The sequence below is a fragment of the Pan paniscus genome, chromosome 1 (genome assembly GCF_029289425.2).
Source record: "Pan paniscus chromosome 1, NHGRI_mPanPan1-v2.0_pri, whole genome shotgun sequence".
Taxonomy (NCBI): domain Eukaryota; kingdom Metazoa; phylum Chordata; class Mammalia; order Primates; family Hominidae; genus Pan; species Pan paniscus.
In genome coordinates, this window is record NC_073249.2 from 95,557,897 (window position 1) to 95,579,295 (window position 21,399).

At 45.6% G+C, this 21,399-nt stretch overlaps 2 protein-coding genes and 1 non-coding gene across 53 annotated transcripts in view; all 3 read right to left on the reverse strand.

Moving 5' to 3' along the window:
* Positions 1–252: 252 nt before the first annotated feature.
* On the reverse strand, positions 253–3,552 carry HAX1 (HCLS1 associated protein X-1). Of its 2 annotated transcripts, none has more exons than XM_003817118.4 (7): positions 3,349–3,552; positions 2,532–2,794; positions 2,169–2,356; positions 1,131–1,182; positions 872–978; positions 648–738; positions 253–515 (listed from the first exon to the last, which is right to left on the reverse strand). In XM_003817118.4, the coding sequence occupies exons 1-7, from the start codon at positions 3,399–3,401 to the stop codon at positions 430–432; spliced, it is 840 nt and encodes a 279-aa protein (XP_003817166.1). In that variant the 5' UTR covers positions 3,402–3,552; the 3' UTR covers positions 253–429. The 2 variants fall into 2 exon arrangements, with proteins under 2 accessions (XP_003817166.1, XP_003817167.1); XM_003817119.5 differs by having other exon boundaries at positions 2,532–2,650; positions 3,349–3,534.
* A 1,044-nt stretch (positions 3,553–4,596) lies between these two features.
* The window catches only part of UBAP2L (ubiquitin associated protein 2 like), a 51,146-nt gene continuing 34,343 nt past the window's right edge, over positions 4,597–21,399 (reverse strand). For 6 of the 50 annotated variants that reach the window (XM_063605080.1, XM_063605074.1, XM_063605079.1 and 3 more), the window contains exons 16-28: positions 21,200–21,254; positions 20,764–20,938; positions 20,335–20,407; positions 18,831–19,026; positions 18,655–18,743; positions 17,061–17,114; positions 16,062–16,143; positions 14,973–15,190; positions 14,386–14,491; positions 9,525–9,592; positions 7,150–7,347; positions 6,692–6,742; positions 4,597–5,227 (exon numbers count right to left, since the gene is read on the reverse strand). In XM_063605080.1, the coding sequence (XP_063461150.1) occupies positions 5,189–5,227; positions 6,692–6,742; positions 7,150–7,347; positions 9,525–9,592; positions 14,386–14,491; positions 14,973–15,190; positions 16,062–16,143; positions 17,061–17,114; positions 18,655–18,743; positions 18,831–19,026; positions 20,335–20,407; positions 20,764–20,938; positions 21,200–21,254 (1,404 nt within the window). In that variant the 3' untranslated portion in view covers positions 4,597–5,188. Of the gene's footprint in view, positions 5,228–5,254; positions 6,743–7,149; positions 7,348–9,524; positions 9,593–12,578; positions 12,981–14,385; positions 14,492–14,972; positions 15,191–16,061; positions 16,144–17,060; positions 17,115–18,654; positions 18,744–18,830; positions 19,027–20,334; positions 20,408–20,763; positions 20,939–21,199; positions 21,255–21,399 lie in introns of those variants that run through there. The other 44 variants (XM_063605083.1, XM_063605076.1, XM_034936346.2 and 41 more) reach the window with 9 other exon arrangements.
* On the reverse strand, positions 16,229–16,364 carry LOC112438473 (small nucleolar RNA SNORA58). Its single transcript, XR_003026888.1, has one exon. It is a non-coding gene; the product is annotated as a small nucleolar RNA SNORA58 (small nucleolar RNA).

Genomic DNA, 21,399 nt, shown 5'->3' on the forward strand with positions numbered 1-21,399 from the left:
TGCCTGTCTCAGCCTCCCAAAGTGCTGGGATTACAGGCATGAGCCAACGAGCCCGGCCTCTTTTTTTTTTTTTTTCTTGCTTGAGAAAGAAAAATCATTTTCTACTTGTGCCTGACCCTTACTTATGAAATCAGGTTTTAGATGCAGAATAAAAAATTAAGGAATAAGGAGAAGGTAGAGGACCAAGATAATTTCGGAAGTGTTGGATGGTTCTAGAAACTGAAATAGCCTTGACAAAACCAAGACAAAGAATTAGCATAAATAAAGGTTTTATTGGTCAGTTTGGGTGAGTGACAAACTGACATGCCCCCAGTTCACTATTCCACATATCCAAGCCCCTGAGGTGGCAAGAGGAGAAGCTAAGCTTATTAATGGTGGGCAATGGGTGAGAGGTGGAAAGGACTTGAAGGCCTCTGAGGGTTAACAAGGCTACCGGGACCGGAACCAACGTCCTAGGAATAAGTCCAGGATGGAAAAGGCATCATCCAGGGCTGGAGGTCTTGGTGATTCTGGATCTAAGGAAGAAAGTCATACACGTAAATAGGCTAAATGAAAGAGACTAGGCAGAAGCAAAGGACAAGGGTAGAAGAGTAAGATTTCCCTTCCCCAAGGAATCTTGAGATGAACCCCTTTGTCTTTTAACTTACCACCCCTAGGACTGCTATCTGCTTCGTGTCGGGTTACTGTAGTCTCTGTCCGGCCCTCACTGTCCACCACAGTCCGGCGCTCCTCCACTATCTACAAAGAGAAGTCCCCACCATATTCCGAACATTACTAAAGGTTATGCTCAGCAGTTTCTTTACACAGATCCCTGTTTCAGGGCATTCGTTCCCTGGCCATACTTTTCCTTTACCTCTTTCTTTCAACTCACCCCATCTGGTTTAGTGATCTTGGTCACAGAGATGCTCTTGAAATAGGATTTGGGCTGGGGCTGTAGAACCGGGCCAAGACCCTCCTGGGAAACCTGGGAATCAAGATCTGGAAGAGCAGAGAGATGAAGAAGCAGGAGAGAAAGAGTCCAAAGGAAAAAAGGAGACAAGTGTACAGGAAGAAACTTCAGGGAGGGAGAACACACAGAACTTCAGAAGAATAACAAAAGGCTGGTAAACTTCCCCTTCCTCCAGACTTACCATTGTCCTCTCTGGTTCTAGGATGGGGGTCCATAGGCCATACATCATCAAACTGCAGAAGAAACCATAGTAAGTGAAAAGACTCCTTCCAATCTGAAACTTGAAAGGTCATAGACCTCAAACTACTCCCGAGCTCCAAAACCCCCTTCCGCAGAAGAGATAATTCCATTCAGAATAGCCTTATTTACACTCCTTCCTGGCTGTTTTATGTATCCTTCTACCAGAAAGACTTCCTGAACTGATATATTCCTATCCTCTGTGCACAATCCTGCCTTATCCAAGAATTATCTAGACCAGTGGTGTTTTTTTGTTTTTGTTTTTTAAAAGAAACAGAACACCCATCTCCCCCCAAAGAAAATCCCACAAGCTTAATATAGAAAACAGAAAACACTAAATGGAGGGCTTAGGATTCCAACCCAAGGCTATCAGATTCAAACAAGAATTGCAATCTTTGGCCAGGCATGATGGCTCACACTTGTAATTCCAGCACTTTGGGAGGCCGAGGTGGGTGGATCACCTGAGGTCAGGAGCTCGAAAGCAGCCTGGCCAACACGGTGAAACGCCATCTCTACTAAAAACACAAAAATTAGCTGGGCGTTTGGCAGGCGACTGTAATCCCAGCTACTCAGGAGGCTGAGGCAGGAGAATCACTTGAACCTGGGAATTGGAGGTTGCAGTGAGCTGAGATTGTGCCACGGCACTACAGCCTGGGCAACAGAGCAAGGCTGGGTCTCAAACAATTTTTGAGATGGAGTCTCCACCTCCTGGGTTCAACCAATTCTCCTGCCTCAGCCTCCTGAGTAGCTGGCATTACAGGCACCTGCCACCATGCCCGGCTAATTTTTTGTATTTTTAGTAGACACGGGGTTTCACCATGTTGACCAGGCTGGTCTCCAACTCCTGACCTCTGGTGATCTGCCCACCTCGGCCTCCCAAAGTGCTGGGATTACAGGCGTGAGCCACCGCACCTAGCCAGTCTTTGCACTTTATTAGTGGTCTCTCACAAGCTCTCACTTCAGGACCAGATGGGATACTCACCCTATGAAATGGCCTCTGGGAGCCCCAGTCTGGTGCTGGTTGGGGGGATTCACTTCTTGCATCACTCTCCAAGACCCCCCCAAAGATCCTGGGCTGGTGACTATCTGGATACTTAAGCATTGAGTCCCGAAGTGTCTGTCCCTCCCGTAGTCTCTCACCAGGTGTCTCTGACTCAGGACCTGGAAGTTCTGCAGAAAGGTGGCAGGTGTTTGCTGGGATGGGAAAGGACTTGGGCTCTATTAATCTCCCTGAAATCATCAGTCTTCTCACACTTCCCATCCCCCAGCTACTCCCTGCAGGCTCTTTATTTCACCCACCAACCCACCAGAAACCACAGGTTGCCCCTTAGGGGAAGCCACACACCAGGAGGATGGGAAGGCAAGGTCCAGGCCCCCATATCGCTGAAGATGCTATTGAAATCTCGTACTAGGTCATCAAAGCCGAAGTTATCGTGGAAACGTATCCCTCCTCCTGGGCTGAAGCTGAAGCCGAAGCCAAATTCCTCAGGGGGGTGCTGAGGACTATGGAACCTTGGGTTCCCACGGCCCCATGAGCCCCCTTCTTCCTCTTCTTCCTCATCATCATCTTCATCTCGAGTCATCCCTCCAAAAAAGGGATCTCTGTGGCTGAGAGTGGAGGCAGATTGGCCACCAATATTTCAGCACTATTTAAGCCATTAAATCAACTCATGGGTGGCAAAGTGGGACAAGAGCAAGGGGTCTGGGAAGCTAGGGAGAGGGTCGGAGGACTGGCTGCCACATCAAAACATTAATACAATGGCTGACAGTTCTTTTTTTTTTTTTTTTAATCAAAGTCAGACCTCAGCTCGCAGCTCCCTTCATACACCTTCCCCCAGTTTTTCTTCAGTGTGCCCCAGTCCCTCCTCTCTCTCCCAAGGTCCTGCTCACTTGCTCACTGTCCTATTCCCCAGACCCTCATTGTCTTCCCCGCCCGGGTCCCTGTTGCATCACCCCAGGTTGGAGAAAGGCTTAGTTTGCTGTTTCTCCTCTTAATGACCGCCTTGGTTACTGTGGCGGGGTGAGTGTTCAATGTTGCGACTTCTGTCCTCTCTTCAGGAGTTGAAGGAGTGGGACAGAGGATGTTTTTCCAAAAATAAGACGTAGGGGTCAAGCTCCCCTCAGACTACCCCCACCCTTGTCCGAGCCGGACCTACTCTCACCTCCGAGGTCCAGGAAAGCCGAAAAAGCCCCGGAAGAGATCAAAGAGGCTCATTCCCGTACTGGGACGCGAACCTTTGAACCCCTCCAGTGGTCCATTCGCAGAAGGGGGAAACCTGCGCAGCCCTGTGAGAAATTGAGCGAGGCGTCAGCCCACGCTACCGGAAAGCAAGCCCGCGATGCTGACACTGTCGTAAACGACGGTAAGCCGGACGTGAAATGGAGGCGGGACCGAAGGTCTTCCTCAAATTTGAAAGGCTTTATCTTTACCCCACCTTTCAGAGACCAGTTTCCGTGACGGGAGTGGGCGTGACGCACTTTCAGTTTCCTATGACCGCCTTCCTCCTAAATCTGTTCTTCTTTCTGCAGACCAACTCAGTACGAAAAGCGATTTCGAGGGTTTGACTCTGGATGGCACCCGGATAAAGCCGCCAGAGGGCAGCCCAGCCGCACAAATGGACCGGCTTGAGGGCGTCCCTCAACCACCCCACCCGCGGGGCTGGCCAGCCTCACAGCAGAAGCCACCTCGCCCCTTACTCGGGCGTTCTTTTTGACTGACCTGGGCGATGTCTGCTGTTAGAGGGATGAACAAAATGCTTTTCCAAGCTCCTTCTAGTATTGAATTCCCCAGAGAAGAGATCAAGACATAAGAGACGCATGGACTTAACTTCCTCCACCTCTCTAGCTACTAGGGAGTTTGTTATAACCATATAGAATTCTTTTTTCTAAGCAGGCTCTGCAACCAGCAAGACAAAGGATTTTTAAGAAAGCAAGGGAAGGGAAGCTAGTTGAGTCCTGAGAAGGAACAAATTGGGGGTTATAAAGAAGTATCCCTTTGGTATCTTTTTTTTTTTGAGACAAAGTTTTCTCTCATGTTTCCCAGGCTGGAGTGCAGTGGCACCATGTCGGCTCACTGCAACCTTCGCCTCCCAGGTTCTCTCCTGTCTCAGCCTCCCGAGTAGCTGGGATTACAGTCATGCGCCTCCACGCCCGGCTACTTTTGTATTTTTTGTAGAAACGGGGTTTCACCATGTTGACCAGGCTGGTCTCAAACTCCTGACCTAAGGTGATCCGCCCAACCCAGCCTCCCAAAGCGCCTGTCCTCATTCCTTTTTTAAAGTGTTTTGTTCAAAACCTCTCCGAGACCTGTCTCTCCCTGTACCCCATCCCCAAGCCAGACCTTGCTCTAGATTCTTTTTCAAAGAATTGGGTATAGCTATGTCACAGAGAAGCATCCAAGAAGCCACTACTACAGTAGTCCATTCCTAGGGGGAATGGGCCCCAAGGTTTTGTTTTTTTATTTCGTTTTTGGGGTACAGGTGGTGTTTGGTTACATGGATGAGTTCTTTAGTGATTTCTGCGACTTTAGTGCACCCATCACCCGAGCAGTGTACACTGTACCCAATATGTAGTCTTTCATCCCTCACCCCACTCCAAGATTTAGTTCTGCCAGACGATACATGTTGCCTTCACTTCTTTTTAGTTTATTTGCCTGGACCCATCTAAGTCATACTTAAAACTCTATAAAGCATTTTTTTTTCTTTGAAATGGTGTCAGCTCCTTCTTGATCCTCTCCATTTTCCACCCAATCTCCTCTATCCCTCTCCCTTTACTGCCTGAAATCGGCTGTAGATGTAGCAGTTTCTGGAGGAAATGAAGATTTGTGGTGGTTCTTTCCAGTCACCAGGTTGTGAAAGTCTTAGGGGTGAGGGGAAGGAAATCCCCTCAAGGACAAGATACTACTACCACATTAAGGTCAGGAGTTCTTAAAGGGCGAAGATTTCATTTTATTCCACTGCCTTCAGGGGCCTCCTAGAGGAGGCCCAGTTGGTACAGTAATACTTATTCACCAAGCTGGTCATCGACGAAATTGAGGATGTCCTAGACGGAGCAAGAATAGGCAGAGGCTGAAGGTAGAGGTTTTCTTTTTATATATACAAGACACATTAATCCATTAAATTTGAGGACACAGTACAAAAAAAAAAAAAAAAACCACTTCAACTAATTCATCTGACAATGCTGTTCATATTCATGACGCCATTTTTTTGTTTGTTGTTGTTGTTGTTGTTGTTTTCCTAATAATAAAGAAGGAGACTTAGGGCTGTTGGGCTGATATATATTTGGGGGTCCCACCTCCCCGCCTCATCCGTACACCACCAGGGTGAACAGGAGGAAGCAAAGGAAGTGCAGGGCCCATAGCAAAGTTTCATAATCTTGAATGCAAGAGGGGAGAAGGAATGGAAGGGGGGAAAAAAAGGAGAAAATACAAATCCTATAATACATACAACAGGGTGGGGATGGTATAGGAATGGGACAGACATGAAGCTGAGGCATGGGGTGGGCCGCTGGGGGTGGGGGGCAGCGGAAACCCCCCACATTCCTTTCTCTTTGATGCTGTTTCCATAGTTTCCAGGCTGAGAAGCCCTCTCAGAAGATGGGACCGGGAGAAGAGGGTCAGGGCCTCAGTTGGCCCCCCAGCTGTAGCTGTTGTAGGCAGACTTGTTGGTCTGGGGCTTCTGCGGGATGGAGCTGGTCTGGCTACGTTGCCCGCTGCCCGTCTGCAGGGGAATGGGAGGATCATGAGGAGGAAAAAGGTGTCTAGTTAGTGGTACAAATTTGTAACATCTTCAGGTGGAGATGTGCAAACTGTCTTGCTCTCCCATTCCCCTCACTACTATTAGAACCATAGAAAATTTGGTCTGCATAGCTGCTAAAGCCCCTTTCTTACAAGCAGGAAGGCATTTTTGACTTTTAAATAGGGAAAAGATGAAGAGGGCAAGACACCTTCAGAGACAAGGTAGTGAGTGAGTTCTACTCATTTTCAATTCTACATTCTCGCACTACCCCCTCTCTCCCCTGCTCTTGGAGATGGGTGATCACAAGGCAATTTCATTTCCATTGATCCCCATTAATGCCTCAATTTGGAAAGCTGTCTTTGAGGAAGGAAGCCCTTATTCTAGCTCCAGCCACCTATAATGGAGCTCTCAAGAGGCCACTTGCATCGCCCCACAGATCCCCACCCCTACCACACATCACATCTGTGAGCCCATTTCAGGCAGGTATGAGAGGCAGTCTGAGGCCTCAGGCTCCAGATGCTGCCCCAAGAATCTTTTCCATTCTGGTAACCGAATGTTTTCCACAGCTGGGGAAGGGTACAAAGATAAAGAGGGTGTTGGGGAGGGGAGGAGGAGAGAGGAAGGGGAGGCCAGAGAGCTCAGCAAGGTGTTTGTGTTTGTGTATCCCGATTTGTGACCGCGCAGTCTTTTCAAGTTCCCTGAGGCTGTGAAGGTGAAATGGGGACTGAAAAGGAGTGGGTTCAAGCATATGATCATTCAATTTCATTACCTGCTCCTCCTGCTGGCGCTGGCAACAGAGAATCATCTGCAAATATGGTAGCTGAGGCAGAACCAGGATATATGGAAAATAAAGGGACAAACTTTGACAATAGAACTCCACCATTAGAAGGGAAAGCTAAAATGTCAGGGAAGAGGGAAGGCTGGGAGAGGAAAGAGGGAAGGTGTGACCCAGGTCTGATGGGATGAGGACAACTGTGGCACAGGAGGAGAAGGGCACCAAAGGAATTGGGCAAAAAAGGTTTCAACCCGGCCCTTCTCTGAGATTTCCTTTGCCGGCCGCTCGTGTTATGTGCGCTTGTGTCTGTATGTGCTGTGTGCCCATGACTGGCGCTGGGGAGGGATTGGGTGAAGGTGGTGGTGAGGAAGGGTAAGAAAAGGAAAGGGAAGGCAGTTTTAAGGGATAGGAAGGAAGAGGAAGGGAAAGGAGAGAAGGGGAAGGGCTATTACCTGGCCATCCTGCTGCAGGTGATGGTGAAGGATCTGAGAATGCGGCTGCTGATGAGGGGTCAGAATGTGCATAAAGGGGGCAGGTGGGTAGGCAGCAGCTGTGGCCGGATTGATGGGGCCCCCACTTCCTAGGGCTGAAGGCAAGTTGAAGGAAGCAGCAGGAGTACCGGAATGAAAACCTTGTTTCTCAAAGGACTGCTATCCAGGAGGCCAGGAGGAGACAGAGTAAAAGGGATCAGCAAACTAGTCTTGGGATTTTTCCTGAGCTCAAGCTCCCTGACCCTCAGAAAGCAGCATGGTGTCACAGAAGGCACAGTACACTTGAAGTCACATATTCAGGTCTCAGTCTCAGCTCTGCTCTTATTTAAGAACTGTGTGAACCTGGGCATACTACTCAATCTCTTAGCCTCAGTTTCCTCAGATATAAAACAGGGATGCTACAAACCTGTTGTAAAGACCAAATAGGCTGGGCATGGTGGCTCACGTCTGTAATCCCAGCACTTTGGGAGGCCAAGATGGGTGGATCACACAAGGTTAGGAGTTTAAGACCAGTCTGGCCAATATGGTGAAACCCCGTCTCTACTAAAAATACAAAAATTAGCCGGGCATGGTGGCGGGCGCCTGTAATCCAGCTACTTGGGAGTCTGAGGCAGGAGAATCACTTGAACCTGGGAGGTGGAGGTTGCAGTGAGTCAAGACTGTGCCACTGCACTCCAGCCTGGGAGACAGAGGGAGACTCCATCTCAAGAAAAAAAAAAAAAAAGGCTGGGCGCAGTGGCCCACGCCTGTAATCCCAGCATTTTGGGAGGCCAATGCAGGCGGATCACCTGAGCTCAGGAGTTTGAGACCAGCCTGACAAACATGAAGAAACCCCGTCTCTACTAAAAACACAAAATTACCCGGGCATGGTGGCACATGCCTGTAATCCCAGCTACTTGGGAGGCTGAGGCAGGAGAATCGCTTGAACCCGAGAGGCGGAGGTTATGGTGAGCCCAGATCGCACCATTGCACTCCAGCCTGGGCAACAAGAATGAAACTCCGTCTCAAAAAAAAAAAAAAAAAAAAGACCAAATAAGAGGATGAAATGTGGAAGCACTTTGTAAAACTGAATGTCATATGTGAACATCATGAAATCCGAACTTAGAACTCCAGGCTGGGCATGATGGCTCACATCTGTAATCCCAGCACTTTTGGGAGGCTAAGGCGGGTGGATTGCTTGAGCCCAGGAGTTCGAGACGAGCCTGGGCAACATGGCAAAACCCCGTATCTACCAAAAAACAAAAATACAAAATACAAAACAAACAAAAAACAAAAATACAAAAATTAGGCAGGCCTGGTGGTGTACACCTATAGCCCCAGCTACTCAGAAGGCTGAGATTCCACCACTGCACTCCAGCCTGGGTGACTTCTTGAGACTGTCTCCAAAAAAAAAAAAAGGCAAACCAATAGTGTCCCCACCCCTTCCAATATTCCTTACAAAAATAGTAACTCCGCTGGGTGCAGTGGCTCACGCCTGTAATCCAGCACTTTGGGAGGCCAAGGTGGGCAGATCATGATGTCAGGAGTTCGAGACCAGCCTAGCCAAGATGGTGAAACCCCGTCTCTACTAAAAAATACAAAAATTAGCAGGCGCGGTGGTGGGCACCTGTAATCCCAGCTACTCAGGAGGCTGAGGCAGGAGAACCGCTTAAACCCAGGAGGCAGAGTTTGCAGTGAGCCGAGATCACACCACTGCACTCTAGCCTGGGTGACAAGGCAAGACTCCGTCTCAAAAAAAAAAAAAAAAAAAAAACTCGTTGGATATTTCAAAAGAAATAAACACATACTGAGATATTTGAAGTGTTGAAGGTCTTGTGCATGAAGTGCCCCCCCAGACCCCCAGTGCTTTATAGCAAACTTTAAGTATTTATGGTGATGGGGGATAAAAGCAACATAACAAACCTGTGGATCACTCAAATGCTTCATTAGTTACTAGGTCGTCTCCTTTCCCACTCCCACTGTTATAGATTTACTCAAAGAATGGAATGAACTAGTTTCCTGTCACTCTCATACTTATTCTCTTGAAAAGTTATGAAAAAGGTTGGGAGTAGGTAGGAAAAGGGGCCAGGAGAGTTGCACAGTAAATTACATGACACGTTAAACAATTTGCCACGCTTTACCTTCCTATTACGTTTCTCGTTTTTTTTCTCAGAGGGCTAAATTTTAACTTCTTAGAGGAAGTGAAGTCTAGAGAAGACCTTTCATTTAGAAAAAGTAGGATGGGTTTCCTGCCACCTCTCCTAGGGTTCTTCTTGTCCACTGTTATTTCTACCATTGCAACTCCACCTCCTCTATGTCTATCTCTTTTCCACTTTTATCCAGAGCCAGGCACCTACCTGGGTTTTGGAGTACACAGAACCCGAGATATCTGGCACGCCCGTGTTACTGGAGGTGACTGAAACACCTGGGGGAGGAGGAAACAGACAGGAGGATTAGCTCAGCTAGCTACCTGGCCCTTATTCCTGAGACGAGGTGATATCTGTAGCCTTTCTAGTTATACCAATGCAAGGGAATTTTGGTCGGTTTTCCAGCTTCAAGTTAGTCCTGAGAGGTAAGAGTTCATGAAACAAAAGCTCCCTAAGGGTTCTTTGGCCCTTCCCAGGTATGTGTTGAGTATACGTGAGAGAGAGTGAGGTAAGTTGTTTTTTGGTGGGCAAGGGGATATGACCAAACCTCACTAGCATATACTGTTTTCAAAACACTTCTGTGCCAAAGTCTAGCAGGAATATAATAAACTTTTAATTTTAATGTCCATTTCAAATCAATCCACCCAAATGCCACTCAGTTTTATTCCTGGAGACTGGGGCAGTCTGGCCCTCTCTCTTCCTGAAGTGACATTTCTGGGCTCAAAATCCATGCCTCCACTGCATAAGTACTAGAGGAGCAGTCCACTTTAATCCCCAAGGGCACTCTCATTCTCAGAGCCTCAGCTCAATTAGTACAGCTTCTTTAGTCTTGGAGCATCTAGGCTAAATCTTCAAACTTAAGATGTAAAGGCCTAGCATCAAGATCAATTTTCATGTACACAATTTAAGCCTAAGTGTAGCGGGGTGGGGAGGGATAGGTAGACAGGAGTAGGCCATCTCCTATAGCCTAGGTGGAACACAAAAACCACATGTCATTTTCAGTATACAACTTCAGCTTCTCCGTAAGATAAAAGCTCTCATACCCCAACTCTCGTATTTCCTGTTGAAAAAAACTCCCTACTAACCACTACAACTTTAAAGAAACCAGAGTAGTACAACATGTCATTCTAATTTGTACTCCTCAAACAAATAAATACTCATACTATATTCCATCACCTGGGGTATAAGGCATCGGGTCAAGAAGATAGGAAAAGCCATGAAATAAATAACCTAACATCTTTTATACTTTCCATTTTGAAACAAAGATGTGAAGAAAAGTAAGTAATTTAACTAGGAATATAAAGCATGATTTTAAAAAGATATATTAGTTTTTATAAAAATAAAACAAAGCTTCAGAAAAACTTTGCCTGTCTATGCCCTTGGATCCTTCCCATCAGAGGTACACATTTCCTTCTCCTCTGCTGTCAGGAACACTGATGGAAAAGAGTTTTAGAAGCAGTGTACTAGAGTGGCCAAATCACAAATAAGGAATCCTCCATTCACCCACAATTAAAACTCTAGAACCCAAATCCTCCCAATGCCTCAGACAAAGGCAGCCTTCCAAAGTTAAGCCCACCTTGAACAGTCACTTTTGAAGTGGTATCTTAATCTGGAAAACCTTCCCAACATCCTAAGTCCAGATAGTTCCTGGGAGGGGCAAACACTAACTAGGAAAAATAACGGAACTACAGAAAACCAAGCAAGAGAAAATCTCCGAAGCATCTACTGTCTAAAGACACTGAAGTAAAAGAAGGGAACGATACAGGAGTATCTTAAAGGGCTAATGGGGTATTTTTTCCATTCCCTTTTCAAACCCGAGGTGCCCATCTGGCAAATCACTGGGTAACAGGCATAACTTTTAAGAATAGGAAGTTCAGTTATGGAAAAGGCTTCAGCTAGTAAGTTCGTGTGGAAGGGTTGAGAGTAAAGGTGGAATAAACAGGATATAAGTAGAACATTTTTAAGTCAAACCAAAAGAGAGAATTTATCTTTACTGCAAAGGCAAAAATAAAAATAAAAAAATAAAAAATAGCATAGTTGGTCACCTTCTGCAGTGAGGCTAGGCTGCCTACATTGGATGGAAGAAATGACTAACTGGATTCTCAAGCCGAGTGGTAGGGAGGAATTCAGCTCCAGTGTGCCCCTACCTGATCTCATTCTTTCCAGAGTTTAGGCTAAAAACAGCTTCTAGTCCAGAGGCCTTATCTTAGATATGAGGTTGAAGGGACTGAGAATGCAGGAACCATAATACTCTGTAGTAGCCATAATAATCTCAATTACAGTATTAGAGACCTAGAAAATAATGGGTACTGATTTCACTACCCCTCACCAGTTATTAGGAAGATCTTCAAACTACAGAGTTCTCTTGCTTTCCTTCCAACATCAACACCCCCTACTTATCCCCAAACAGTGACAATACCAGAATCACGTGGGCAGCAGGGCAGAGACACATGAATCTATCTCTCCCACCACGGCAGCCCCTGGGAAAGGTGGTCACACTCCACAGAGCAAAATTACTCCAAAGGGCTGGGAACAAATACAAGGAAAGCTGAATACTTTGGTTTCTAATTCACCCAGGGTGGTGATCTCACTGTCCACGTTAACTTTATAAACAAAGGGCTAATGTTGTATGCTAGCTGGACTGGGAGGGAATTAGAATTTCCATAGTCAAGATGTCTGACCAAACCGCTCCTGCACATCCTTAGCTTATACCCACAAATGCAAAACTGATAATCCACGATCTCTGAAAAGCCATCAAGGGACTAAGAACAATGTTCCAGGATAGCACAGTCTCCACAGAGCCTGAGTCATCAACTAGCTTATCACTAATGACTTTATCAGATCTTAGCCACTTGGCCTTTAGGAACCAGATAGATGTGGGAATTAAGCCTTGAAAGATACTTCTCTAACAGCTCTGAAAACTCTCTCTTTTGCCTTTCACCATGACATGACACTCCAAACTTTTTTGTCCTTTCCCCCACTGCTTATGTAAGAGGCAAAGGAAAGATCTAAATGGAAAAATGAAGCAACATAAGCATGGAGAATCAGGTATTTCTACAAATAGTTTCCTTTACCAACTAATCAACAGGTGGGAAACTCAGGCTGTTTCCCCTCCCCCCACCTTCATAAAACCACCATACTGAAAAATTAATAGTTCTTTGGCTATGCTGGGGTTTGATTAAAAAGGCCACCCTCCACCCTTCATCCACAGCACAGCATTGGTTCCTAGTGTCCAGAAAGACATGCACGGAAAGAACGCCAGAGTTAGCTAAAGAAATACCACAGTTTATTGAAGACTACAAATATTTTTGTTACAAGTTGAAACTACATGCCTTCCAGAAATCAAAAGCAACAGCAGGTGTGTGCATTGATGCTTCGAAGGTGCTGCACCGCTTGAACTTGAAATGGGTAAGACAGGGTCAGACACATGGGGGAGAGGGAAATGGGGGAGGGGCAAGTTCAAAAGCCCAGAAGGTATCCACCAACTCATTTCCCCAAGCCACGCAGGCCATGGCCTCAGCTCAGCAGGCTCTCCTCAGTGGTCTGGTTTCTGAAACAAGACTTCAGTGCAAATTTATACACACACACAAAACACAGCCCCCAGCCTTGGGCCAAATTAGCTCTCAGCCGTCCAGAAATGCTTGTAAGGGGGTGGATATTTTCTTCCTAAAAGGAATCAAATACATAAAAATAAATGAATGGAATGACAAAAGCCCTTTGTGGGGTTGGGAACTGGGGGTTCTCAAGGGCTGATATAATACGTTTCTGAATTCTGAAGGGAGGCAAGAAGGTGGGATTTCTAGAATCAGGTATGCCAATTCTCTTATATTATCCATCACCTACCTCTTAAAATTCATGAACCTGGTCCAACTAAGACTTCAACCTAATGTCCTCGGAAAGGGGCCACCACTCCAAGTCAAAAAGCTTATAATCCTCCCCACCAAGATTTAGGGTGAACCTTGCTCAATGACAGGGGTGGCCACAAGGAGTCTATGTATTAAATCTCAATGGGGCTTCTCAGGATTTGTTTAATTTAACTCATGACCCACTCTAACTCATGCAGCACAGTTCAAAGCTCCACTTGGCTATCAGTTCCTAGCCCTTACTGCCTTCTGTGCTCTTCCCAATTATTGAAAACTGTGGGCAACTGACCCACCCAGAGCCCATATAAGGGTGAAAAACACATGCTGCTCTATCCAAATCACCATGAAACTGTAACTGAGCTGACAGCTTTGAAGGACAACCCCCATCCCCAACCCTAAGCAATCAGAGAAACCTACTCCTCCCCTATTCATCTACAAGTCGCTGAAAAGGTACAATTATATTATTCAAAGATTCCTTCTCGCTCCCTGTCCTCCAAAAGTAGAGCACAGATGTCAGGTATGGAAGCAAGGGAGAGGCTGAGTATCTTTTAGGTAAGTACCCATCCAGAGGATTCCTACAATTCCCTCCCTGCCATCACATATGCAAAAAGACTTGCAAAGAGACCAGCCATACAAATGAAGGAACCTAAAGGCCCAACTCTCCCAGTCCAATTCCCACTCTATTAAGTATGGTCACGCCTACTCCTTTTTCTCCACAGTTTAGGTCTTCTAGCTAGGGAATAAAAAAGGACACATAAGAAAAGTAGTGCTACAAAGTGATTTAAGCCAAACCTATCGTAGGCTGCTAGCTATGAACCCATTTAATCCTTCTACTCAGTGAATACACCCCCCTTTTGTACTATCAGTGCCATACATACTATTAACACTTGCCTCCACTGACATTTCAGCAAAATCTTGGGGCTCCTTGCCCTACTTCCACCCACACTTTTGGCCAACCAACATATTCTAAAAACCAACACATACTCTTGGGCATTCCCGTCACAAATAGTGGACACATGTCCTAGTATCAAGCTCCTCTGTTGGTGCTGCTCCCACAGATACCCAAGTCAGCCAAGCATTAACAATCATACCTGGGGCAGCGGCACACCCTCACCAACCCCATTTTCTCAAGCACCAAGTCTTCCTCCCTGAAATTTATCCAACAACACCCCACAGATACCACCGAGCCAGAGACAAGGTCAGCTTACCAGTGTTGTATCCATGAGACCCATATCCACTCGGCTGTTGGAAAGGGGTGGCCGATGCATTCACACTGACATTCACACCATGCTGCTTGGAAGAGGTAGGAGCCACCTAAAGAGCAAAAAGGCCAGATTTGCAGTGACTTGGCAGCAGAATACCATCTGTCCCACTTGTCTTGCTCCAGGTACTGGCCATTCAGATGGCTACCTATCCTGATGCAAGTTGACTACAGTTTGCTTAGTGAAATTAGCTCCTTACTAACTGTTCTAGAATCTACTAATGAAGTCAAGAAATGGTAGTTTGGAGAAGAAAAAGGGACAATGGCAGCAGGGAATGAATGAATCTGAGTGAAGCAAAGCTGTATGGTATCATATTCTCCCTTTGGCAAATTCTAAGTCTAGGCAATCCCTATCCTAATTCCACCAATTCCAGCCCCATTCCCCCACCACCCTGCACCAGGCCAAAAACAGGCCAGAGGTGGAAACTGTTCCTCGTCATTCATTATTAAAGTCATTGACCCTTAAAAGCAGCTAGGATAGTGTCCAGGGCTAGGATCCTTCACCACAAGGAGTGACCAAAGCCAGGTACTCACAGGGAACACAGCAGGCCCATACTGGAAGGTGCTGGGGAGGCCCGGGACCCCTGTATAGTATGGCAGGCTGGTGTAACTGTAGCCAGGAGGCAGCGCCGGGTTCAGGAATGTCTGCTGCGTGGTATGGTGAGTCTGCGTCTGGTTCTGTTGGGGTTGGGCCAAGGTTGTGGCCGGGGCTGGGGAGGAGGCATCCCCACGGCCGAACTTTGTGAGGTCACCTGTGACAGGAGAAACTAAATGTACCTGCCTCTTTCACCCCAATACCAATACAGAATTACCTCTTCTGATTTCACATGATTCCAGGAGATCCTGTTCAAAGACTATTAAAGTTCAATTCCTTGAATTACATTTCTTAGTGGCTCCAATTATTGTTGCTCAGCATACACTTAGCACAGTTGCTGCAAGTCAAGGACTAATGTTGAATAACTGTGCAATGCTATGGCAGGAGGCTCTTGGAATAAGGCACCTGCACAATTTCTCTGCCCACTTGTGTTCTCTTTCATCTTCCCTCTTCTTCCCTCCCCTCTTCTCCTCCATGGGGAATACCCCATGCTGGACTTGAAGGACAATGATGGATCAGGGAAAATGGTAAGTCAATGAGGACAATGATAGGTCAGGTAAAAGAAGGAAGCCCCAGGCCTAGCAAGGCAGTGAGATTGCCACTGTGAGTAGTAGCATAAAGGGGCAGAGATGAGCAGAGAAGACCACCTCAACCACTGTATTTCCTGGAAAAAGCTAGCAAATGGCTTGAAACTAAGTCAAGATATCACTTTTTTGGAGATGGGGTCTTGCTATGTTGCCCAGGCTGGTCTTGAACTCCTGGGCTCAAGCAATTCTCCCACCTTGGCCTCCCAAGTAGCTGAGACTACAGGTGTGTGCTACCATGCCTGGCTAAGATATCATCTAGAAATCACAGGGAGACAACACAAAGTGGGATGAATAGGAAAAGCCATGACATGCCCAACTTTAGCAGGATTTTGAATCTACCAATCCTGATTTATCACATCCCTTCTTGCTACCAATCAGGTGTCTGCCATCAATCCCAACACTATCTCCCTTTTTATTTATTTAGTCCCATCCCAATCCTACCAGAATAAGGGTTGCTGGCCAGGCTACCATCCCTCCCAGTCAGCGGAGTAGTGGGTGTGGGAAATGGGATGCTGTAGTAATCCTAGAAAAGAGGGAAAAAAAGAGCAGAGATTCAATGTCACTCATTCCCCAGCATGAGTACTATTTCCACGGAGGAAAAAACAGAAGAATGTGAGAGTTGTGCAATTTATCCAGTCACTAATTAAGCTGGCTAGAGTTAGCACAAACTCCACATTACTCTTGCATACACTGTCCCCCCTGCCTGGCCATGAGCACAGTCAGACAAGGTCTACGGGTATGCCCACTTGAGAATACAACAAAGTCCACGAGGACCAATATTTTCAACCCTCTAGGTGTCATCCCTATCAGTTTATACCAAGCTTATTCTACTGAGAAAACAGATCATTTGATAATTTAAAGTGTCTGGGACAAACAGAAAGCACCCTGAGTGCTCCAGAGTACTTTACTGGGCTATAGATTAGGTTAAAATGTATTTACTAAGATGCCACAACTCTGATTTAAAAAAAGAAAAAAAAAAGGCTGGGTGCGGCGGCTCATGCCTGTAAGCTCAGCACTTAGGGAGGCAGAGGCGGGTGGATCATGAGGTCAGGAGTTCAAGACCAGCTTGGCCAAGATGGTGAAACCCCACCTCTACTAAAAATACAAAAAAAATTAGCTGGGGGTGGTGGTGGGCACCTTTAATCCCAGCTACTCGGGAGGCTGAGGCAGACAATTGCTTTAACCCAGGTGGCAGAGGTTGCAATGAGCCAAGATCACACCACTGCACTCCAGCTTGAGTGACAGAGAGAGACTCTGTCTCAAAAAAAAAAGTTATCTTCTGTTGGAAACCCTCCCCCAAATCCCTATATTCTAATATGCCTTAAATCAGAGTGTATGGAGGGCTGGGATGGGAAAGAGCTATGTCTGTGACGGAGATAATTCTCCCAACACTAATTTTAAGACTACTTTCTTTTCCAAAGCTCTATCCCACATACTCACCAATGGAAATCTCGTCTGAAGCATCTGCAAGTCATCATAACCATATACTTGTGGCTGAAAGATACAGACATATAGCAATAACAGGAACTGGTCATGATGTTAGCAAAACAAGGAGCCAAGAGACAAGCTAATTCAACAGAACATTCATCCTCATTCTGGGTTAGAACAGGACACGGATTATTTCCTTCAATTTTATTTAAGGAAAAAGCAGTAAAGTACACAGAGATTAAATGATTCATGAAAGGTCTTGAAGCTTTCCTTGAGCTAAATACTACTGATTCTAGTAGGCTGGCTTCTTGATACCAATAGAGTAGACACAAAATATACACGAACAACCAGTTTTACTCTCTATTCTACAAGTCTCTGTCTCTTATACTCTTCAAAATCTGGCTTAAAAATAATCTCCTCTGGAAAGAATATTTCACTTTTCTCCAATTTCAGGGTTTTAAGGTAGTGACCACAAATTAAAAATGTGTAACTGTGTTATTTGGATGTGTCATCGGTATGAAATTTATCTAGACTTTGTCTATGAGGGCAGGAACAGGTATCTTCTAAAACGTTTTCATATATCCTTCATCTTAATAGGTACCAAATACTTGAAGGTCACAGAAGATACACTAGGGCAAAAAGCTACTAATGTCAGCCACTTATTCTCAAAGTCCCAGATTGAGTCAGGAAACTTTCCTCTAACCAGGCCAGACCAGCAAACACACTCAGAGTTAGGGATTTAATCAAATCAGAGAAAATAATTCTTGGGGCCAGGAGTAGTGGCTCAGGCCTATATATAACCCCAGTTATTTGAGAGGCTGAGGCAGGAGGACTGTCTGAACCTGGGATTTTGAGACCAGCTTAGGCAACATAGGAAGACTCTGTCTCTAAAAAAATTTTTAAAACTTAGCCAGGCATGGGGATGCACACCTGTAGTCCTAGCTACTTGGGGAGTCTGAGGTGAGAGGATTGCTTGAGCCCAGGAGTTCAAGGCTGCAGTGAGCTAGCTATGATCGTTCCACTGTACTCCAGCCTGGGTAAGAGCAAGATCTGCCTCAAAAAATAAAATAATAGTCATAATTATCTAAGAAACCAAAAAGGATTCCAGATGAACATTCTGGCCTTTGGCTTCTGAGGCCCAGAAGTTGTGTTTCAAACAGGGCAGATATTCTCATCACACATATACATACACATTGTACGCACACACACACATGCATACATGTGTGCACCATAAACCAAAGCAGATACACAATAGATGGGTTGGCCTCAGTTTAGTATTTTTTCCAAAACTGCAAAGATTAAAAACCAGTTTGATTACATGTGGCGATCCCTCATTTATTTTATATTTTAATTACAGTTGACCCTTAACACAGGTTTGAACTGCACGCTGTTTATATACGAATTTTTTCCAACCAGACACACAGATCAAAAATACGGCCACATTTACAGAATGCAAAACTCATATACATGGATTCCACAGAGCCAACTGCAGGGCTTGAGTATGTGCAAGTTTTGGTATTCACAGGGGTCCATCTGAAGCCAGAGCTATAAAAAGAGTAGCCACAACACCCTCACCTTTTGAAGAAGATCCTTTAGTCCCACTTACCGGGTAGGCATGTAACAGCCCTGGAGCCATAATATACGGATTAGGCAACAACGGCGGGACCCCAGGAGGGAGGTTGGGAGGAGCTTTTCCTAAAAGAGAAATTACATTTTTATCCCATCACACAATTACTTACCTCCTCCATCCCAGAGGAATGCCATCTGCTTATGCAAGGCTACCTGAAGTCGTAGCAACTGAGCTTCGAGTCGAGGCTGTGACAGTGGAGTTGCTGCCTAGGCTGAGGCCCAGGCTACTGCCACTATTGAGACTGGAGGAGACACTGACCACTGGGGGAGGTGCAGAGACTGTGCTGGATGTGGTGGAAAAAGTGCTGGAGGAAGAATGGAGATTCGCCTCACTCTCCACACTTGTGTGCTTCAAAAGGGGGAGCAGTGGAAGAGAGAAGAAGAAAAGAGATCAGCATCATAGGTCAGGAAAAATAAGACAATCCCCCCTGCTGAATATATTATGATGTCAACTTCCTAATTAAAGAGGCCAAGTAGGCAAGGTACCAAAGTACACCCTGCTAAAGTAGTTAGAAATAATCTCCAGCTACATATTCCTCAAGACTCATCTGGCAAGAATGGTAACAGACTCACTGCACATCATCATCCTGTTCAGAAAGACAGTAAAGCAAATGGAGACAGATTCCCCAGAGACTAACACTGGCTGATAAAGGAACAGAGAGAGTTGAGATGTAAAAAATATATCACAGCTTTCTCTCCCCAACTTTTCTTTACTAGTTGAGACCAGTTTGTGGACTAGGAAAAAGCAAAAATTCTGATTTTACATTTTTTTTGAGACAGGGTCCCATCCTGTTGCCCAGGCTGGGGTGCAGTGGTGCAATCTTGGCTCACTGCAACCTTGGCCTCCTGGGCTCAAACAATCCTTCCACTTCAGCCTCCCGAGTAGCTAGGACTCTACGAATGTACCACCATGCTTGGCCAATCTTCAAAAAATTTTTGTGGAGATGAGGTCTCACTATATTGCTCAGGTTGGTCTCAAACTCCTGGGCTCAAGCAATCCTCCTGCCTTGGCCTCCCAAAGTGTTGGGATTACAGAGGTGAGCCACTGCACCTGTCCACAATTCTGACTTTAAATCTGAAACTGTGTATTTGAATAGAGACTCCTAAAGGAGCCTTAGCCCTCATATCTCCCCAGGCTTCCGGCAAATCTGATACTTTTGTCCAAAATGGGTCCTTCCCTTTACAGGCTCAGCTTAATTCTATTAATAGTTGTTACAAATCAAAACAATAAAATTGACTCTTGGACCAAAAGCTCTCACCTGGCATTCTCCTTTCACAAACATGTCCAGCCTTGCACTGATTCTTTTCAGAACTTGGGCATACCCAAGACCAAGGAAAGAGAACAGCTCTACCAGTTGGAAAGGTATGTTCTTCCAGAATTTATTAAAGCATACAAAGCCCAACTATATATTCAGTAGGGGAAAAAAGTCAGAAAGTCACTTTCAGGGCTTTTAGGAATGACCCAGAGCTCAATGTTTAGGGATTCTTCTGCCTCTCTTGGCTTCCTAACATCCCTTTACTCCTTTTCCTGCAACCTCAAATCAATTATTTTGCCACCTCATGAAGAAATTTTCAATAATTCTCTCTTGGGACAATCTTACGGTTGGACAGTTCTAAGTGTAAGAAAACCACACATCCCTCTCAGCATCACACTTACCAAAAGAGTGGATGTCGAAGTGCGCCCAGAAGATGTTGATGATGAAAGGGTATTCTGCTGCGTAGATAACGTGCTGTCAGAAAAAAAGAGGCTGCCATCAGCCATAGTGCTATAGTTACGTGACCTGGAGCTTCAGTCAAGAACATAACAAGGAAATAAGACATAATATGGGACACCAAGGAGGTCTGAGATCATATGTTAAGCACAATGGCCAGCCAGGGGTAGAGAGCAGTTAAAGCAAAAGTGGATGTTGAAAGGGGAAAATTAAAACAAGCCTCCTCTGTCTTCACTTCCCACAGTTCTTAGGTCACCCACTTACCACAAAAGCAGGGCTAATGTGGTCTCTGCCAGGCCAAGGGAATAATAAGAACCAGAGAGCTCTGTTATTGCTATTCACCAACCCCAACCTCCATCCTCACCCCAAATCACCTGCTGTGTTGTGTGGTGGTAGTATTTGGAATCTCCTCACTGTGGCTCAAGCCACCCAAGGAGGATGAATGCTGATTGGTTGTCGTCAGTAAGGAAGCTGCAGATACCGTTTCATTGAGAGGGGGGATGCTAGAAGTGGAAGGTGAATCAGATTTCACTGCAGAGCCTGTAGCACCTAGAAATTTAGAAGAAAGGAATTCCTCTCATCAGAAAAAAGGGAATGTCTATAGAGAGGTGACCACAATCCAAGGCAGCTCCAAAGACAAAAGGATGAGTTATTTAACAACGGACTATATTAGGTAGAATCTTTTTTCTTTAATGCTGAGAATTACACAGCATGGGTCTCAATTGTCCAGTGAAGGGAACTAATGGATTATCACCATTTTAAGATAGAAAACCAGAAACTTAGGAGGGGAAAAGCCTGAAGAACACTCACCTTCAACAGATTGTGTGGTCTGTAACTGCGTGGCCTGCACAGAACTGAAGCCATTCTGGTAAAAAAAAAACAGAAGAGCAAGAAACAGACAAACTCATGTGAATGAGGAAAGTTAGCACTGATTCAGCTTTATTTTGGTCAACAAATCTTTAGGAGAAACTCTGTAAATTAACCAAAAGGATTAATATTAATACAGTGCA

Coding starts and splice junctions, on each gene's coding strand:
- HAX1 (XM_003817118.4), bottom strand. CDS start 3,401: ATGAGCCTCTTTGATCTCTTCCGGGGCTTTTTCGGCTTTCCTGGACCT. Junction 739..871: donor AGATCACTAAACCAGATGGG/GTGAGTTGAAAG, acceptor TTCTCTTTGTAG/ATAGTGGAGGAGCGCCGGAC. Junction 516..647: donor AGATAGCAGTCCTAGGGGTG/GTAAGTTAAAAG, acceptor TTTCTTCCTTAG/ATCCAGAATCACCAAGACCT.